The sequence below is a fragment of the Nothobranchius furzeri genome, chromosome 2, assembly GCF_043380555.1.
Source record: "Nothobranchius furzeri strain GRZ-AD chromosome 2, NfurGRZ-RIMD1, whole genome shotgun sequence".
Taxonomy (NCBI): domain Eukaryota; kingdom Metazoa; phylum Chordata; class Actinopteri; order Cyprinodontiformes; family Nothobranchiidae; genus Nothobranchius; species Nothobranchius furzeri.
The window spans coordinates 22124627-22142127 of record NC_091742.1 but is presented as its reverse complement, the minus strand read 5'-3'; the positions used below and the strand labels follow the sequence as shown (position 1 = coordinate 22142127).

The following is a 17501-nucleotide window of genomic DNA, read 5'->3' as shown; positions in this document are numbered from 1 at the left end:
GTACACATTCCTACAACTTCTCCTCATATACATGTGAAGTGTTCAGAGTGTTTACATCCTTTCTAACTCAGATCCAGCACCGCAGTGCCTGCAGGACGGAATGACCGTGACGGTGCTCTTGTTTGCTAACCACAGGACTATCGTCTTGTTAAAACTTCACCATGACCGTTTGTCAGACACTGTAACCCCCTACCTGCCTAATGAGGAAGGTTCTGCGCCAGCTGGGACTGCACTTTTTATTTTTTTCACCCCCATCACACGTAGCATGGCGTCCTGTCGCTCTGTTGCAGCAGAATGCTCTTTGTTTATCTTCTACATGCATTTGCGCCAGCTCAGGTCTATTGTTGTCAGCTGTTTGTTTGCGTATGCCGAACTTTTCCACAGGAGGTTTGAGGTTACTGTGCAGGACAGAGCATCTCCGAGCTGTTTTTGTTAGCTACTCCAGGTCTTTTCTAAGCCTATTGTTGGAGGAAACAAAGAGCCAGGCGGCGTCTTTGAGGGACCCAAGTTCCTTTTCTCTGTGCCTCCCCGCGGCTCAGTCCGGGCTGGTTGACAGCGGTGCTGAGACACCTGCAGAGCAGCACAGAAGATTCAAGCAAGGGGATAAAAAAATATTCTAAGAAGCGCCTTCATCATGGAGTATTCTCTAAGGCGATAAGATGCCGGTGCTCTCTTACCGACTGAAATCAGGACAGCCAGAGACTCAAGGGGTCTCGAGGATTTCTGATGATGTGCATGGGCTGCTTTACTGTGGAGTAGGCGCAGACTGTTGAGAAGTCTCCAGAAATGAATGTGGTGGTGATTGTTAGAGGTACGTTGCAAAGGCTGTTTAGAGTAATGACACATTGAGAAAGATCCCAAGCTAAATTGGGTTGTACACGAGATCTGATGGCTTTTATCTGTGTGAAAGCTACGTTTGTTCCAGCAGATGGCATTTGCATGAGTGGAAGTGAGAGAGCTGATGGCTTTTTGCACCTGTTCAAGCTTAGCCGTCAAGGCCTCCAAGATGGAACCTAATGGGGAGGTAAACCAGTATGGCTGATGTTTACGGCAATTTGTTGAGCAGACTCTTGACTGCAAAGGATCCTGACATGTACCTGTATTTACACATATAGGAATAAAAAAGTATATATATATATATATAAATAAATATATATATATATATATATATATATATATATATATATATATATATACGTGTATATATATATATATGTATATATATTTACATACACACATATATATATACACGCACATACATATATATATATATGTAAATATATATATATATATGTATATATATATGTATATATATGTATATAATATATGTATCTATATGTATATATATATATATGTATGTATATATATATATTTGTATATATATATATATATGTATGTATATATATATATATATTTGTATATATATAATTTTCTTGAAACTTGATTGCTAATCAATGATTATAAAATTATCATATATGTGAAAATATATGATTTCTTATTATTACATAAATATGATTTCACTAAAATCATAAAAAAAATTACTTATATCCATAAATATCCATCCATCCATCTTTTTAAAATATTTATTTTTCATTCATTTGATTTAGTAACATTTTCTAATCTAAAACTTTGCATTCCTAAATACAAAAATAACAAGTTAAGAAATTCCTGCTAATTTCTTATTGGTCCTGTTTAATAAATTAATTTTGTTTAATTATAAAATGATTTGAACTAAATTAAAATAGGTAAAACAATTGTACGCTAAAAAGCAGGAACTTCAGCTTTTTGTTATGTTAGCAAGAAAAATATATTTTAGCTAGAAACTTTTACACATGTTAAAAAAATCAAATTGGAAACACATTTTACAGTTTATCACTTTTTCATGAATTCATTCAAGTTTGCATGTACATTAAAACAATTTTTTACTTTTAATTTTAAATAATGTTTTTCTTTAGCTTTCAAAACAATGTAAAAGTGTTCCAAAAGTATTTTTGTTGTTATTTTGATTTTTTATGATGGATAATTTTCTTACTTTTGGAATAAGTACATTATAAATTTTGTAGGAGCCCTAAAATCAATTTTAAGGCAGTTATTCTTGTTATAATAACAAAAAACTTCAGGTTAATGAAAGGAAAATTTGAACATTTTGTTTGAAGTGACACTAATATTGATTATTGATCATTTTTCTGGCTGTCCCTTAATGTAGACCTTAGCTGTAGGATCAAAATCAGCAGTAATAATAAACAGCTGTTCTCATCTGAGACAAACGCTGCACGTGGAAAATCCATTATTGATGTCTGATTACTTATTCAGTGTAATAGTTTTTTTTAGTTTATTTCTGCACATTAGCTGGTCCCTTATAACCCCTGATGTTACCACGTGCTGCTTCAGAAGCTCTGCTGTGTTCAGAGGAAGGACATTTGAAACCAGTTTATTATTATACTGGGGAAGCTTTTATTGCCCAGAGAGAAAAAAGTCGTATTCGTCAGGTTTTAATTTTTTTATTTTTTATGAAGTGTGTTCTTTGTCTGGTGTTCTCACTCCGCTGTGGTTCTTAGAAATTAGATTTCATCAAACATCTCTTTGTATGGCAGCCCTTTGAATCAGGAACCTGTTTAGATCAGCAGGAAAATCCATCCTGGTGAAAAGATTTTTCCTCTTGTTTTGAGTCATGGTATAAATGACCTTTAAAATGCTAAAAATGAAATAAAATAATTTTTAAGTGTTTATATTCGGGTTTGTGTAAATTACAGCCCAGATTTTTTTAGGTTTTTCCAAATGTTCATAAATTATTATTATTGTTATTGTTATTATTATTATTATTATTATTATTATTGTTGTTGTTGTTGTCATTGTTGTTGTTATTATTATTATTATTTGATATTATTATTTTTATTTTACATGATTGTTTTGTATTTTTCATTATGTCAGCCATGATGTTTTTCTCTTTTACAGTATATGATATATTATGGCTGAAATATGTACAAATACTGTATTTTTTTTGTTTGTTTTTGTTTTTACTTTTTTTTTGTATTCAAAATAATTTCTTTTATTTCTGTTCAAGAGCAGAAAAAAGATATTATTAAAACATTTGCTTTGTAGCATAACCTCCATTCACTTGTGGGATAAAGTAAAAGACTACATTTTTTATGGAAAGCCCAACAAGACTGTCTGATAAGCCAAACACAAGGATTTCTGGGTCTGTTTGTGTTTTCTGAGCTAAAGACAATCATTATGGTGGAGTTGTACATTGAATTATTGATCAGCTTGTGTGGTTTGTTCTGGGTAATTAAGCTGCGATTGCTGCTGGTAATCGATTGTTGGAAGTTTAAAAGAGAAGTAAAAGGTCAGAATGAACACGTCAGTGTCCTTTCTGCTGAGCAACGGCGAAGGTCATCCACGATGACACCGATGTGGGGACGATTGACGATGATGAAAGATTAGATTTTTTTTATAAAAAGATGGAAGAAGAAATCACATCAAAGGGGTTACAGAGGTCCCGCCCACTTTTATTTGCTGTACCTTGGGTCATTTCTAAAATCTTGTTATTTTATTTTAATATAATAACCCTACCCACACCCTAACCTGTACAACAATAAACACTTTAGAGAAAAAAATTTGACATAACCTTTCATAAGAAAAAAACAGTAGTTTCCTAAAAAGCACCTATTTTTGTTTCAACTAATGATAATTAATTTAAACTAATATTTAGATAATGGCTTGACAACCCAAAGCTGCACCCAGAATGTTTTAGTTATGTCTATGATTAAAAAATTATAAAAAACAAATCAACTGCTCCAGAAAATCTGAGTTTAAGGAGATCAAGGGTGACTTATTGTAAAACAAGATGGTGGATTCACCTTTGTACATGAAATAAGAACCTTAAAATGGCTCTGAGTTCACCAGCCAATCAGGAGCTGAGTTGTCCTGTGACAACAGCCAATCCGCTGCTTTGTAGAGGGTTTGACAACAACATAAAGTGGAGAGGCCCGGCTTTCACTGATAGGTTTCCTGAAATCCCACCCGAAGGCCCCATTGGCCGCAGCGATCCGGGGTTTCTGAGTACAGTTACTAGGCTGAACGGCAGAGCCAGCGTGGCGTTCATACCCCCCGTGTGCTGCATCAGCCAATCATGAAAGGCTAGCACGGGGTGGAGTTGTTACTGAGAGTCGCTCTGGGGCAGGACAATGTGCTAGAACATGGCATCAGTGTTTGCTGAGCACCACAGACTCAAGACCGGCACAGCGGCGCACAAAACCCCTACGAGGGACTTCGTATACCTCGGAATATCGTCCAGCTGGTGTGACTGAGTCTTGCAGAGCTTTACAGTCCTACAGAGTTCCTTCCTGTTGGGAGTATTGAGATGTCTGAAAGTAGCTACGCTTCCATTGAGCATGGCTGCACCCCCCCACACTCACTCCCTGAGAAGAGAGGGACGCCACCTGGAGTTTCACGGCCCTCTGTGGTGACGAGTTGTTCTTAGACACCCCCATGAAGCCATAATTAGCTTTTCCATCATGCTTTCAGGTGTGTGTGTGTGTGCGCGCGGCTTCGAGGGAGGGCAGCCATTGTTTGCTGACAAGTGGAGTTCTCTGCCCCCACCCCACCCCCCACACCCACACCACCACCACCATCACCACTATCTGGCAATTTCTCTATTCTTGGAGGCGAACTGTTGGTATGAGGTGTGGAGGATTGGAGGTGAGAGCCATAGCGGTGGTTGGGAAATGTACTAATGCGGCCTCCAAACCACGGAGCTTTCCCTTTGCACCCCACCCCCACCCCCGCCCCCACTCCTCCCCATGCCCACAGAGTAATCAGAAAGCTGGCAAACTGACAGTGGTAACTGGAATGTGGAGAGCGGCTGATGGAAAACAAGACGGGAGCAGCGTTCCTGCGTTTCTGAGCAGCCTTCCGTCCAATCACAGTGCAGGACAGATTCTGTCAAAATCCCTCATTATCTCCTGCCTCCGTTAGTATTCAGCATGTTTAATAACCAGGTCATTTTTTTCCTTTCTTTCCCCAGAATGTGATACCGATGAAAGAAATGTTTTTCCAAAGCGTGTTTCTGAATTGGACCATATTTGTAACGTGTCTTTATTCTGTGTAATTGTAGCTGCTGTATTCATTGTCCAACAGGAGAAATGAATGGCTATTCGAGCCAAATAGGACGATGGGAGTCATTAAAGGTTAATTAAATCCCAGCTTTGGGTCTGGAATGACCACAGATCTTTGTTCTGACAACAAAAAGAAGAAAAAACTCCTTTTTGTCTCCATTGTGATCAGTTTTGCTCATTTGGAGCTGAAAACTTGTTCATAAACGCACCTTTGTTTTTGCACATGCATTACCTACAGCTGACTCACCAAAGAGATACCGTTCACTGTTCCGATTGTCATGTTTAAGCTTGACTTGCAAGGGTAACGTGCAGATTAGTGTCTGAAAAAAAGGATTTGGCACCTTTTTGATCTGAAATATTCTGCATCCAGCCCCAGAATGGATCGCGCCTTTATTCCTGGCAGATTCTGCTTTGTTGCAGGGGAGCGTTTAGCTGACTCACAGGCTGCAGCCTCTGTGCGCCGCGCTGCTTATGCCTAGATAACTGTATGGAAGGCGTCTCTCCCTCTGTAATCAGGATTTTCCACGTTCGGAGGGGTTTGTCTGCAGGTTGTCACCGGCGCTTTCTTTTTTTGTGGCGTTCTCTCGATGGGAGACTTAGCCAGGCGTCGGTGTTGGATCTCCCTCCCCGAGCTGCAGAATAAGTTTGCCAGCCTCCCGCTGATTTTCACTCTCAGCATCCCCTCATGGTGCCTCATTAAGATGCAGACAAACAAGCGCCTCCGACCTGGCGCTACAGTAAGGACAGGCTTAACACGGCGCCGCTACGCCACAACTCACCGTGCGACGTGGCCTTCAGCAGCACGCTCTCTCAGGCTGTGACGTCCATGTTTTGTTTTTTTTTTTGCTTTATATTTGTCGTTTCTTCAGACGTGTGTGTGTGTGTGTGTGTGTGTTTGTGTGTGTGTGTGTGTGTGTGTGTGTGTGTGCAGATGGGTGCTTTTCTTTGGAAGCGTGTGAGGTGAGGATGGTGGGATTAGGGGATAACATCTGAAGGTCAACTGGACGCTGAGTAGGGCTTAAATGCGAGGCCAAAGATTTTTTGACTTCATTCTGAATAATGCATTGACCGTGTCTCTGTTTCCAGCCCTCATCTCTTTGAGATGCTTTTAACTCTTTCTTCATTTTGTATCATTTCTGTGTAATTATCCCCAAACACTAGCGGTTCTTCCTTTTGTCAAACGCTCTGATTGTTTCTGCACACGCTCCCCGTTCCTGTTCAAACCTGTGCACGTTACTGCTTCGTATTTTTCTTAAAAGCAATCAAACACGTGTTTTGCAATCTGCACTTCCTGTTATTTATGTCCACACGTCTATGTGTTTGTATGTTTTGGCTGAAAAGCAAGAATATTCTAAACCCAACTGTGGCGTTGTCTGTTTCTTTTTCTTGTTCTACAGAGATGTTGAAGGAGCTGAACCAACAGCGCAGAGCGAAAGAGTTTACAGACCTGAAAATTATTGTTGAAGGCAAAGAGTTTGAAGTCCACCAAAATGTTCTAGCTTCCTGCAGCTTGTATTTCAAGGACCTGGTGAAAAGGTTTGCCTTCGCTCCCCCGTCCCTCCCCTCCTTCCCGCCTTCCCCTCCACTCCCACCAGCTGTTGATCCGATCTGTTCTTTTCATAGGGCGCATTTGTGTCACTTTTTTTCCCTTCCCCTTCTCTCTCCTGCAGGTGTGTGAAGACTTTGGTTCCTAGCACAGGGCCAGCAGCCATTCCTTCCTCCACCCATGTTCTCAAATGAATGTATCTGAAACTGGAGGAAAAAAAAAGTTTTTACTTTAAAAAACAAAAACAAAAACAAAAGGTCAACATTCGTCATTCTCTTTCCTCCCCATGTAGGGCGATTCTTAACCACATTTCCATTTTAACGAGCAGTGAAAATGTTCCATGACTGGGGGATGTTTTTTAAACTCACCGATGGGCCAGAGCAATAGAACCACACACACACACACACACATCACACATCACAAACAAAAACACGTAAGACTGAACAGCCGTTTTCACAGGTTGTCATCATGACTCACCTCAGTGTTTGTTTTTGAACTCCAGTATTCAGCTCCTTTGGTTTCCACCTGCGTGTTTGTTGTTGTGAGTGCCTGCATCAGCTACATGCATGAGTAGTGTTAAGAAGAGGAATGCCACAGAACCCTAACGTCCTCACCCTTACTTCAAATCTTTGCAGGTGCATTCAGCTTTGATTGGACCCAAAGTTGTTTTTGGCCCCTTTTCTGTTATTTCTGTGTGTGTGTGAGAGAGTGTTCCTGTTTGCATGGTGAGGAAAGGCAACAAGGACGAAAGGGGGAAAAAAACAAGAAAGATGCTTGCGATTGCAGGATTTGCCTGTAGGGAAGTCTGCCACGTTGCCCCACAGCCACCTCCAACAGCTCATCACAGAACAGAGAGCTGCTTATCAGGTGCGGCGGCCTCCTGGCTTGCTACCGATACACTTGTTCCTCCTGCGTGGGAGTGGAATGATAGAGACGAGAGCCAGAACAGAGGTGGAGAAGCTGCAGAGCCGGCGTCCGTTCAAGGACCGGTCATCTCCGTGACAGCTCCTCACGACATGAATAAAACAGAGACAGTGAGCCCTCCCTATGACCTTGACAGTAGCACAGCCAGTTCCTGAGAGATCGAAGTGACTTTTGATAGAACCGAGGGCCCCCATGCTGCTGAACCTGTCTATCAGGTTGTCTCGACCGTGAGTCTTATCTAGGCAGTAGCCGGATCACTTCTGGAGCCCCTGAAAGGCAACGCGGCTTCCCAGAGGAGCATCCTGAATTTTATCAATCTCCTTTTTATGCCCGCTGCTGCATGCATTATCTAATTCTTCTTATTTTATTTTATTTGGCGGCTTAGGAGGAAAAAGTTGTCATCAGCAGGTGAACTATTGAGAAACTTTTTCGGTTTCATATAAGTATTGAACCAATGCATTTGTTAATGTTTAAAAAATAATGTAAGCAGTAGTTTTCCCTTTTTATGAATTATGTATGATTTTTTTTTATCCATAAAAGCGACAGTCGTACCCTGTTCTGGGAAATATAAGCAATTCGACAACTTTGAAGCCATGCCCCTAACCCGTCCCGCAGAGCCACACGCGATTTCCATCGAGCACCTCTCGGCATCAGCCAATAGCGTTAGACATCTGCTCGTGTACAGATGTCAATCACAGAACCTGCACCAGCGTTTAAAGAGCAAGTCACCCCCTACCAGAGTATTACTCCACTCCCACTTCCTGTTTGAAAAATGCAACAAATGCTGTTGCCTGGCAGACCGAGAGGGCGGAGCCGCTAACACACACACACACAGGCTCACAACATTGTGACATCATAATGTACCATCTAACGTCACTGTGTACCTCTTAGCCAATAGCGATGGCAGATTAAAATTCAAATGCAGTGCAGAGTTTTTACCTGACAACGGCACAACACTGACAGCTTTAGACAGAAAATTAACTTTTAACTAAAATGCACTAAAATGCTAAACTATTGACTGCACGTGTCTGCAGCACGATTAGACACGTATTTATATAGTTTATCAGAAAAAACATGTTGATTTGGGGGGACTTGCTCTTTAAGGACCATACCTAGACTGATGCAGAGCTGGCAACATTTCTTACAGACAAGTAAGTCTTTAATATGTATAAATATAAATAAACAGCATAACATGAGATTAATAGTTGTAAAATAATTTGTTTTTGATCGGCTGGTCAGGTAGGGGTGAGCGTTCAAGAACGAAAGGCGTTGCTTCCAGCCGTAAGCGTGGAAGTAGAGAGAGGGGCTTAGATGCAGTACACTTTTCCTCCTCTAGATGGTGGTCTCTGACAAAAGTTATTACCTTTTTGAGAGTTTCATTAAAGTCCGGTCAATGGTTCTTCAGATTTTTGGCTAACAAATAACACACATAGGGAAATACTAGTAAAACTCTTGATTTAAGATAAAAAAAATAAAGAGTTTAAGTAGAAATCTGTTAAATATTATTGCTAAGTTTTAAGGTATTTTTAGCCTGAAGCAACGCAAACAAGATCTTTAGTAGTGTGCTAGGATGACGCCATCAGATGTGACTGCTGACTCATCTCTGTGTTATTGAAATGAGAATAAGGTCGCAGAGAAAAGTGGACAATGGGAGCAGACAGAAACAGTTGGTCATAGCTGTGAGCTGTTTCAGGCGAGGTGGTGAGTTCGGTCAGAGAGGAGCAAAGACAGCCGAAGGCTCATCCGTCTCTGAGTTCTGACCTCTCGTCTGAAGCTTGCGTCGCTGGAATGATCTGCTGGTTTCCAACGGTCTACGACTCCATCAGGTCCAGTAACAAATGCAGGAAGAGAGGGATATTTGCTTTCCTCACCTGCCTCAGTCAGACTCCAGCTCCTAAAACACTACAGTTATGGGAATTTACATTATAGATGGGAAGTGTGTGTTTAAGGTGCCTGATTGGAGCAGGAGTGTGTGTGTGGATTTCAGAAGGAGGTGAAATTTAGCCAGGCTCTGTTAGTCAGAGCAGCTGAGGTGTAATTCTTGAGGGTGTGTTTATTTTTGCGGCATACCCACACACACATCGACCCACCGACTTGCTTATGAAATTAAAGCCAGTCGGCTGCAAAAGTTTGCGAGCTTCGTTCATGAAAATTGGGAAAAATAGGAACCATTTAGCTGTAATGTTTCAAATAGTCCGATTTCTGCTGGATCCTCAGCTGACCCTGTGTGCACTGGTCTCATCCCAAGTCTCCCTCAACTGTGATAATTCAGCCTACTCTCTCACCCCCGATACCTGTAGGGTGTAACGGCATTCCTCAAGTGTGCACACACTTTTTCCTCACCCCCCTCCCCTAAAAACCTATTACCTTACCCTTTAAAGGGCCAGTGCACCGGGTGGGGAGACAGATCTTCTCTGGTAATTCCATTTTACCCCTCGGGATTTTCCAATAAGTGTGCTTGCAGGCGTTTAATTTATGGCCACTGCTTCTTCACACTCATGTTAGAAGAAAAAAAGCTCAAGAATCTCTGAGTAGTCCCGACATGTGCTTTTCTGCCGTTCGCCCCAGCACCGTTTTACCTGAGTCAGGCCGTGTTACGGCTGTGAGATGTGCACAGAGCCCAGACCTGGTCAGGCCTGTGTGAACACTCTGCTCAGCCCATTTAGCCCGGGGCCAGAGTCATTACTCTATTACTGCAGTTCGGTTTTGCTGATTGTTCTGGACAATATTCCCTTTCCAAAATCACAAAGCCTAATTGTTCATCAACTTGTTTTGGCCTCTAGCCGAGCAGAACGAAGCATCATGTTCATTTATCAGTGTGAGGATTCTAATCGCTTCCCATTTTATTTTTAGGTGGTTTTGGTTTCCAAGCAGACTTTTAAAATTCTATCACTTTACGAACAAATACAAAACAACAAGTTAGCAAGAGAAAACCATCAGAGTCAGTAAGCATCTAGTGTGTGGCCTTTAGTGACATCTAGTGGTGAAGTTTCTGATTGCAACCAACACATTTCACCCACTCCCTCTTCCCAATCAAGTCAATGAACGGCGCGTTCCAGTTGTCATTGGAACTCGGAATTTCTGAGCAGGAAATGACATAACGGGCTTGTTCTGCGGTCCAGCCTCCAACTTGGAAAAAATGGATGCCACCAGTGTTGTTGAGTACTAAACTGAAAGAATGATATAACCAAGTGTTCTCCCCATATAAATAATGGTGAAATGCGCCCTTCGACAGTTGCCACATACAACCAGAAAAACCTTACAAATAAATATGTAAAAATATAAAACCAGTGTTACATTTTTCAACAACGTAACTATTGATAACGACAATGAACAACTTTCCGGTGCTGTTAAATAGCAAAAAGAAAGAAAGCAGAACATAAAATCTGAAAATACCTACGTCCTGGTAGCGCTGGGCGCAGCCATCTTTAAATTTGGGATCCCAGGGTCCTCTGAAAACTACGAGCTTGCAGCTCAGATTTCTGAGTTCATTACGTAATTTCCGGGTAAATTATCTGGGAAAAACTATTTCCGAGGACAACTGGAACGCACCATAAGGCCTCTAAGGAGTCTGCTGCCGTACGAACTTGGCAGCTGAAACATTCTAAATTAAAAGGATCAGAGAGTTCTTAAACATCAAACCGACGTTGGGAACAAGCAGCAACAACCCCGGTGTGCCAGTTTGCATCAGCTACATTGAACCAAACAGATTGCTTTGGAACGCACTGCAGAAGTCCAGCTTGGACACAAGATTTACTCCTGAATTAAGAGGACAGAACTCTAACGGCTCACAGTATAGAAAACAGGAAGATGGCCTTCATTTAAAAAGCATCTCCTGAATCCCGATTGTTAGTTTCATCATCTACCAGAGGAGAAAAATCTGAGAGCACTGCATGCAACATGTTTATGTAGTGTTTGTTTTTCTCCTCTCTTATGCAACATTCAGCCGTGTGAAACAACCAATAAGATAAACCTCTCTGACTGACCTGACATAAAAAGAACCAAAAAATAAAAATAAAAATGCTGATGGAGTCCAGCGGTGCAGACAGGGTTTTACACACTACAAGACGAGAGAGACAGTCGTTCACAGATGTTCCAGATGGTCGGTTGTCTTCTCGGTGCGTAAATCACCCGAGATGACACAAAGCTAGACGGTTCTTAACAGTTAGGAATGTTGTGCCATCTTTTTTTTTTCATAGAATATATTGAATCCTATTTTGCTGCATATAGCCTAAATATGGCTTATCTCCGCCCGTTGAATCAGCATTTTTCAACCATAGAGACCGTAGAGGCTCTAGAATAAGCCAGATGTTTTTCTTAAAGGAAACATTGCTGTTTTATTCTTCTTTGTCTGGATGTGGCTATCCAGCCTGCCCTGTAGAATAAAAGGTTGGACTATTAAAACTTATCTTTTAAAGATTGATTGAAGACATAAGAGCCCTTATTATGACACAATGTAATAAGACATGCCTCAGTCATCATAGCAGGGCCCAAACCTATGACAATGCCTGTCCGCCGCAGCACCTATTAGTGTTCTTGTCTACTTTTGTTTGGCCATGGCTCTAGGTGTTTAGGGGCAAATGCAACTACTGCTCAGTGTTTTTGTTTTCTCAGTGTAAGATCTCTCATAGATCCACCTCCCTCTCCTGAGGGTCCCACGTGGACCAGGATGACACCCTTAAAGGGGCCATATCATGGAAAATACACTTTTTGGAGCATTTTACCATGTGATGTTATTTCCTCATGGAAAAAAAAAATTGGGGCTGCATTCATGCTTATTATTATTATTATTGTTATTATTATTATTAGGGCCGGACTTGATTAAAAAATTTAATCTAATTAATTAGAGGCTTTTTGATTAATTAATCTAAATTAATCACATTTTAATCGTTCAGAAAAATGTGCACTCAAAGCAAAATTTTAATTAAAATCATGAGACAGAGAATCAAATATTAGATATGGTTATTACTGTAAACTAAAGCTTTTAAATTAAAAAAATGCATTTTAATTATTAAAATGTCACTGTGTGATATGAAACAAGACCCAAATCAACTAAAATCAGAGTAGTGAGGACACGGCGAATTTTCCCAGCTGTGGCCAGGTGCCTCTTGTTTGTCTGACTACTTTCATAAACTACTGTTAGGGCAAAGAATTATTCTGTCTGGTGCTTTCAGCGCTGCACAGATGTTACGTAAATGTTAAAAATATAGCTTACCGCAACTTTTGTAAAGTTTCCGGTGCCACCGGGCAGCCGCAGCAGTAGCGATCTCTGAAAAATATCCGCGACACGGACTCCGTTGTTGTCTGGAAGTTTATTTTTTCATAGTTAAGAAAAGAGGCGGACGTGTTTCCTAAATCCTGCATCAGTCCAACCAAGGCAACTTCCTTCTGTTTTTATTCCATTTTAGTAGCCATTAGCGCTGTGCATTGTTGTGTGCGTCAGTGATATTCCGTCTATGAGGAAATCGTGCAATGACAGAGGTTCCGCCTTCCTCGAAATGCAAGCTGTGATTAAATGCGTTAATTTTTTTTAACGCATCATTTTTTTCTAATTAATTAATTAACGCGTTTAAGTCACAGTCCTAATTATTATTATTTGTTTCAGCTGCAAATATAGAATTTTACTTTGAAAATCTCGTAAAATCTTGTCAGTGAAACTAGTCTCGTCATCAGGCCCTGCTCCTCTCCTGGAAACTAGTCCCTGGTCTGAAACCTGTCTCCCCTGGCCAGCCCAGAATATCTGGTGTCATGTGGCAGACTTGGTAGTCCAGTGGTTAAAGTGCTGGGCTGGATGTAGTTTCTCAGGTTTGCATCTTGGTCTGAACAGTACCTTTTCTTCTTTTTTAACTACACTTGCCAGTATGATGTTTTCAACCCTTTATTGGTAAACAATTTAAAAAGTAAAGACTAATATGTTTTTTTTTTTTACTTTATTTACCCAGTGTGAGTCTATGTGAGGTGAGGAGAGTCGCTAAACTAAAATGCTGCTTGGAAACGACCAAATTCAAAGATCTTTATGGACACTAAATATTTTGCAGACAACAACCCACAAAACTAAAATATAAAAACATGAAATCTGCTTCAGCTGGCTAAATAAATTACTGCTGACTCCACCGAGGTTCAAAACCACATCAGCCCAGCAACTGGCTCACCTAGTAGTAGGCGCGTTTTGTCGGAGCAGGTGTATGCGGGGTTTCACAGACATGAACCGTTTTGGTTCCAGGTTTGAATTCAGGCTGACAAAAATAACTCGTATTTAAGATAAAAGACATCTCCATAGTGTCAAAGGTGATGTTTATGTTTATTTATTTAGCAGACACTTTTATCCAAAGCGACTTACAATTTATTATCTATAGGGCATGTTGTGATCTGTGTGGTAAACCAGAGTACCCGGAGGAAACCCACGCATGCATGGGGAGAACACGCAACTCCACGCAGAAAGGCCGCAGCCGAGTTTCGAACCTGCAACCTTCGTGCTGTGAGGCAACAGTGCTAACCACTGTGCCACCATACATATTTAATCATATACAACGCTTATCTTTGCTCTCAAAGGTTTAAAATAGCATGATGTGCAACATTTAAGACCCTTAGCCGGAACGATTCGATTTGACTCAAGTGATCAAACGCTGCATAATAAATTACAAATAGTTAGAAAAAATTCATGTTTCACAACTAAACAGTTGTATAGAAAGCTGATTTAAAAAATACTTTCTGATGGATTTTGAAAGCATTGAAAAGTCTCAGAGAGTTTAACATCTCAGTTCTTTTCTGTTTAAACAGAAAAAACTCCTTGAATGAGAAGCAAAACCTCCAGTTTCCAATTTATATTTTATTGTTTTCTTTTTTTTTTTAGCTCATTGCTCTTTCTGTGCCCAGTGTCCACTGTCACGACCAGAACTTGGAAGACCCGTGATGACACCAAACACAGTAAAAGTTCAATAAAAAGTCTTTATTAGATGTGGTGTTACCCGAGGAAGGCGAGGCAGGGGACAGAGTCGGAGAGGAGGCGTGGGTCAAAACCAGATCGGGACAAGCAGGTACAGGGAGCAGGCTGGAGACGTGGTAGTAGACAGGCGAGGGTCGGGGTGGCAGGCAGAGTTCAAGGCAGGGGTCAGGCGTGAAAACGAGGCCCGGAGGTTGAGATCAGGCAAGGTGAAAGGCTGGAAGATCTACTGGCAAAGAGCGTTCAATAATCTGGCAGAGGACTGGTGGCTGGCTGGTGAATATATAGCAGGGGGAACAGGTGTGTGTAATGAGCTGATGACAGGGACAGGTGAGGTGAATAAAGTGTCTGAGGGCTTGATGAGGAGGCAGCAGAGACAGAGGAGGGTGAAAGACTGGGAGTCATGACATCCACTTTGTCCTTCCTATTTTTTCTCTCTGTCTCTCATGTGGACGTCCGAGTTTTAAACTCTCCACCTGTCCCCGTGTCCTGTGGAGCGCCTGCAACAGAGACACGGGCTACAAATGCAACGTCAAATACAACAAGACACTAATCTTAATGCAGATGAAGCTTCTGTTTCCCGTTCATTTCTATAATCCAATTCTGATTTATGTTGCAACGAGATGTCAACGCGAGCCGTTTTTAGCCCAGCTGGTCTCAGCTCTGCCTCGTGGTGCTAGTGGAGGTACCTCCACAGGATTAATGGTGTTGTTGGAACAAGTTAAATGCATTCCCGGTAAATGGGACTTTTTTTTTTAGGTTGGACGATGAATAAGTGTGTGGGCGTGCTTGTAATTTTGACAGACTTGCTGATTTTATTTTTATTTCCTCCCTGAATAAGTGAAGCATTTTTCACAAACAAATTTCGCTGCCTGAGTGTGCCCCCCCCCCATCCTGTCCTCCCCGCCTCCCTCCTTCAGTGTTTAAATCCAAGTCTGCAATCACACGCAGCATAAATACCGTCTACCTCTTGGTAGAGAGCTCCAGAAAAGTCATTTCCATAACATAAGTGCTCAGGCAAAACAAACTGCCACTTGAGCCGGTTCCTGTTGCACTAATTGACCAGGATGATGAGCATGCTCTTCTTTTATTTTTAGACCCACTCCCTCCCCCCTTTTCTCTCCTGCCTCCCTCCATCACTTTAACCCTAAACACTCCCCCTCCCCTTGCCTTCTTTCTGTCTCACCACTTGCCCCCTCTGCAGGGCGAAAGGGGGGGGGGGGGGGGGGGGGGGTGATAACACTTTGTGGCTTTTTGCTTTGCAGGAGGACAAAAAAGACAACAACAAAAAAACTAAAACAACGACTTTGGTTTTTCCAGCGAATGTCCACCCAAAGACAAAAGCAGTTGCCTTTTCATTTCATTTTGAATTACCTTCTCCCTCCTCACCTCCTGAGTGCGCTTCATAAATGACGACTAATGTCTCAGTTCATACACCACAGGCTGCTGACCATTACTGCAGCGGGGACAGTGGCTCCGTTTGAGATGTGACGGTGTATCTTTTGGGGGTGGGCGGGGATGTCTCTCATTTAAAAGACCAAGGCACAGTCATGGAACAACCCCAACCTTCCCTCAGAAGGATGGCTGCTGGCTCCCTGTGGAAGGACCGTCTTGCCCTGCCTCTTTTCCTTTTTTCTCCACTTCCTACTCCCCCCCCCCCCCCCCCCCCACCCCCACCCGTTCCAACCTTCATCTCCAGCCATTCTGTCTCATCCTGTCATTTGTTGTTTTTTGCTTTGCTGCTTTTCTAACTCTTCCTCTTTTAAAGTAAAAAGGAAACGGCCACGCGCGAACGCACGCAGTCACAGAGACGGACAGCCCGTTATGGCCGCGCTGCCGTGATGATCGGCAGGAGCAAACCGCCTCCATCATCTTAATGTAGGCTACTTTTTATATTGTTGATGTCCGCATCCACAGGGGACAGAGGCGTATTAGTGGGGGCATGCCGTCTGCAGGGCTGCCATTCCATTTATGTTGCCCTTGAGTGGATTATTGTTTCACATGGGACATTAAACATGGGTGGTAAGGTGTTATTTACCGCTCTCATGCCTCCCCAAGGGGATCCGGCATGTGAACTAATCTTGGCCATTTGATCCTGGCGAAGTTGCGACGTGGCCCAGTTCTGAAAGCACCCCTCCCCACCCCACGAATATCAGGCGCTGAGAGGGGATATCGTATTCTTTGCTCATCCAAGCACTCCCCGGCACTACTTGCCAGTAGGAGTGGATACGCAGCTTTGATATTCAACCTGGCAGCTGAGTCGGCTCTGTGCTGTGCCATCTCTTTCTTCAGTCATCTCTCTCTGTTTCCTGTGTTACGGCTCACACGTGCCCCGTATGCATGTTCCACACCTAACCCATGCATACACAAAGCCACATGTGGAAAGCATGCTTCCTGAATAAAAGCAATAACTTTTTTTTGCCTAATCTTTATTTAAGGAACATATTTTGTTTCAGATGCAGAGCTATAGTTTGTAAATCTCCTAGGCTCGTATAAAAATAGAAACCATCCATTTTTGTCCCGTTTCTGTTTACGTTGTTATCTTGTTGTGTAACAACTCTTATTTTTCCCTCCCGATTCTCAGCCTAGGTGTGTTTAGGTGTTGTGTGTCGCATACATGTCCTCACCTCCCTGTCCGCTTTTCAATTTGGTCCCTCGCCCTTGAAAACACACTCTAACGAGCCTTTCTCTGCCGTGATTGGTTCGATCAGGTCGTCGGGGGAGACTCGGAGCGGGGAGATGCTGGAGCTCAAGATGACCAACATCGGCGCAGATGTTTTGCAGCTTCTGCTGGAGTTCGTCTACACGGGATCGCTGGTCATCGACTCAGCCAACGCCAAGACGCTGCTGGAAGCCGCCAACAAATTCCAGTTCAACACCTTCTGTAAAGTCTGTGTCTCGTTTTTAGGTAGGAAAAACCCAGAAAATCGCAACTCAAGGCTTTTTGTGCATGAGAGTACTTCCTGATTGT

General features: G+C 42.1%; 1 protein-coding gene across 7 annotated transcripts in view; it reads left to right on the top strand.

Annotated features, from left to right (window-relative positions):
• LOC107378123 (kelch-like protein 29) overlaps window positions 1–17501 on the top strand; it is a 404331-nt gene that overhangs the window by 267055 nt on the left and 119775 nt on the right. For 6 of the 7 annotated variants that reach the window (XM_070545020.1, XM_070545022.1, XM_070545021.1 and 3 more), the window contains 2 exons: window positions 6515–6653; window positions 17242–17438. In XM_070545020.1, the coding sequence (XP_070401121.1) occupies window positions 6515–6653; window positions 17242–17438 (336 nt within the window). The remainder of the gene's footprint in view (window positions 1–6514; window positions 6654–17241; window positions 17439–17501) is intronic. The other variant, XM_070545028.1, reaches the window with a different exon arrangement.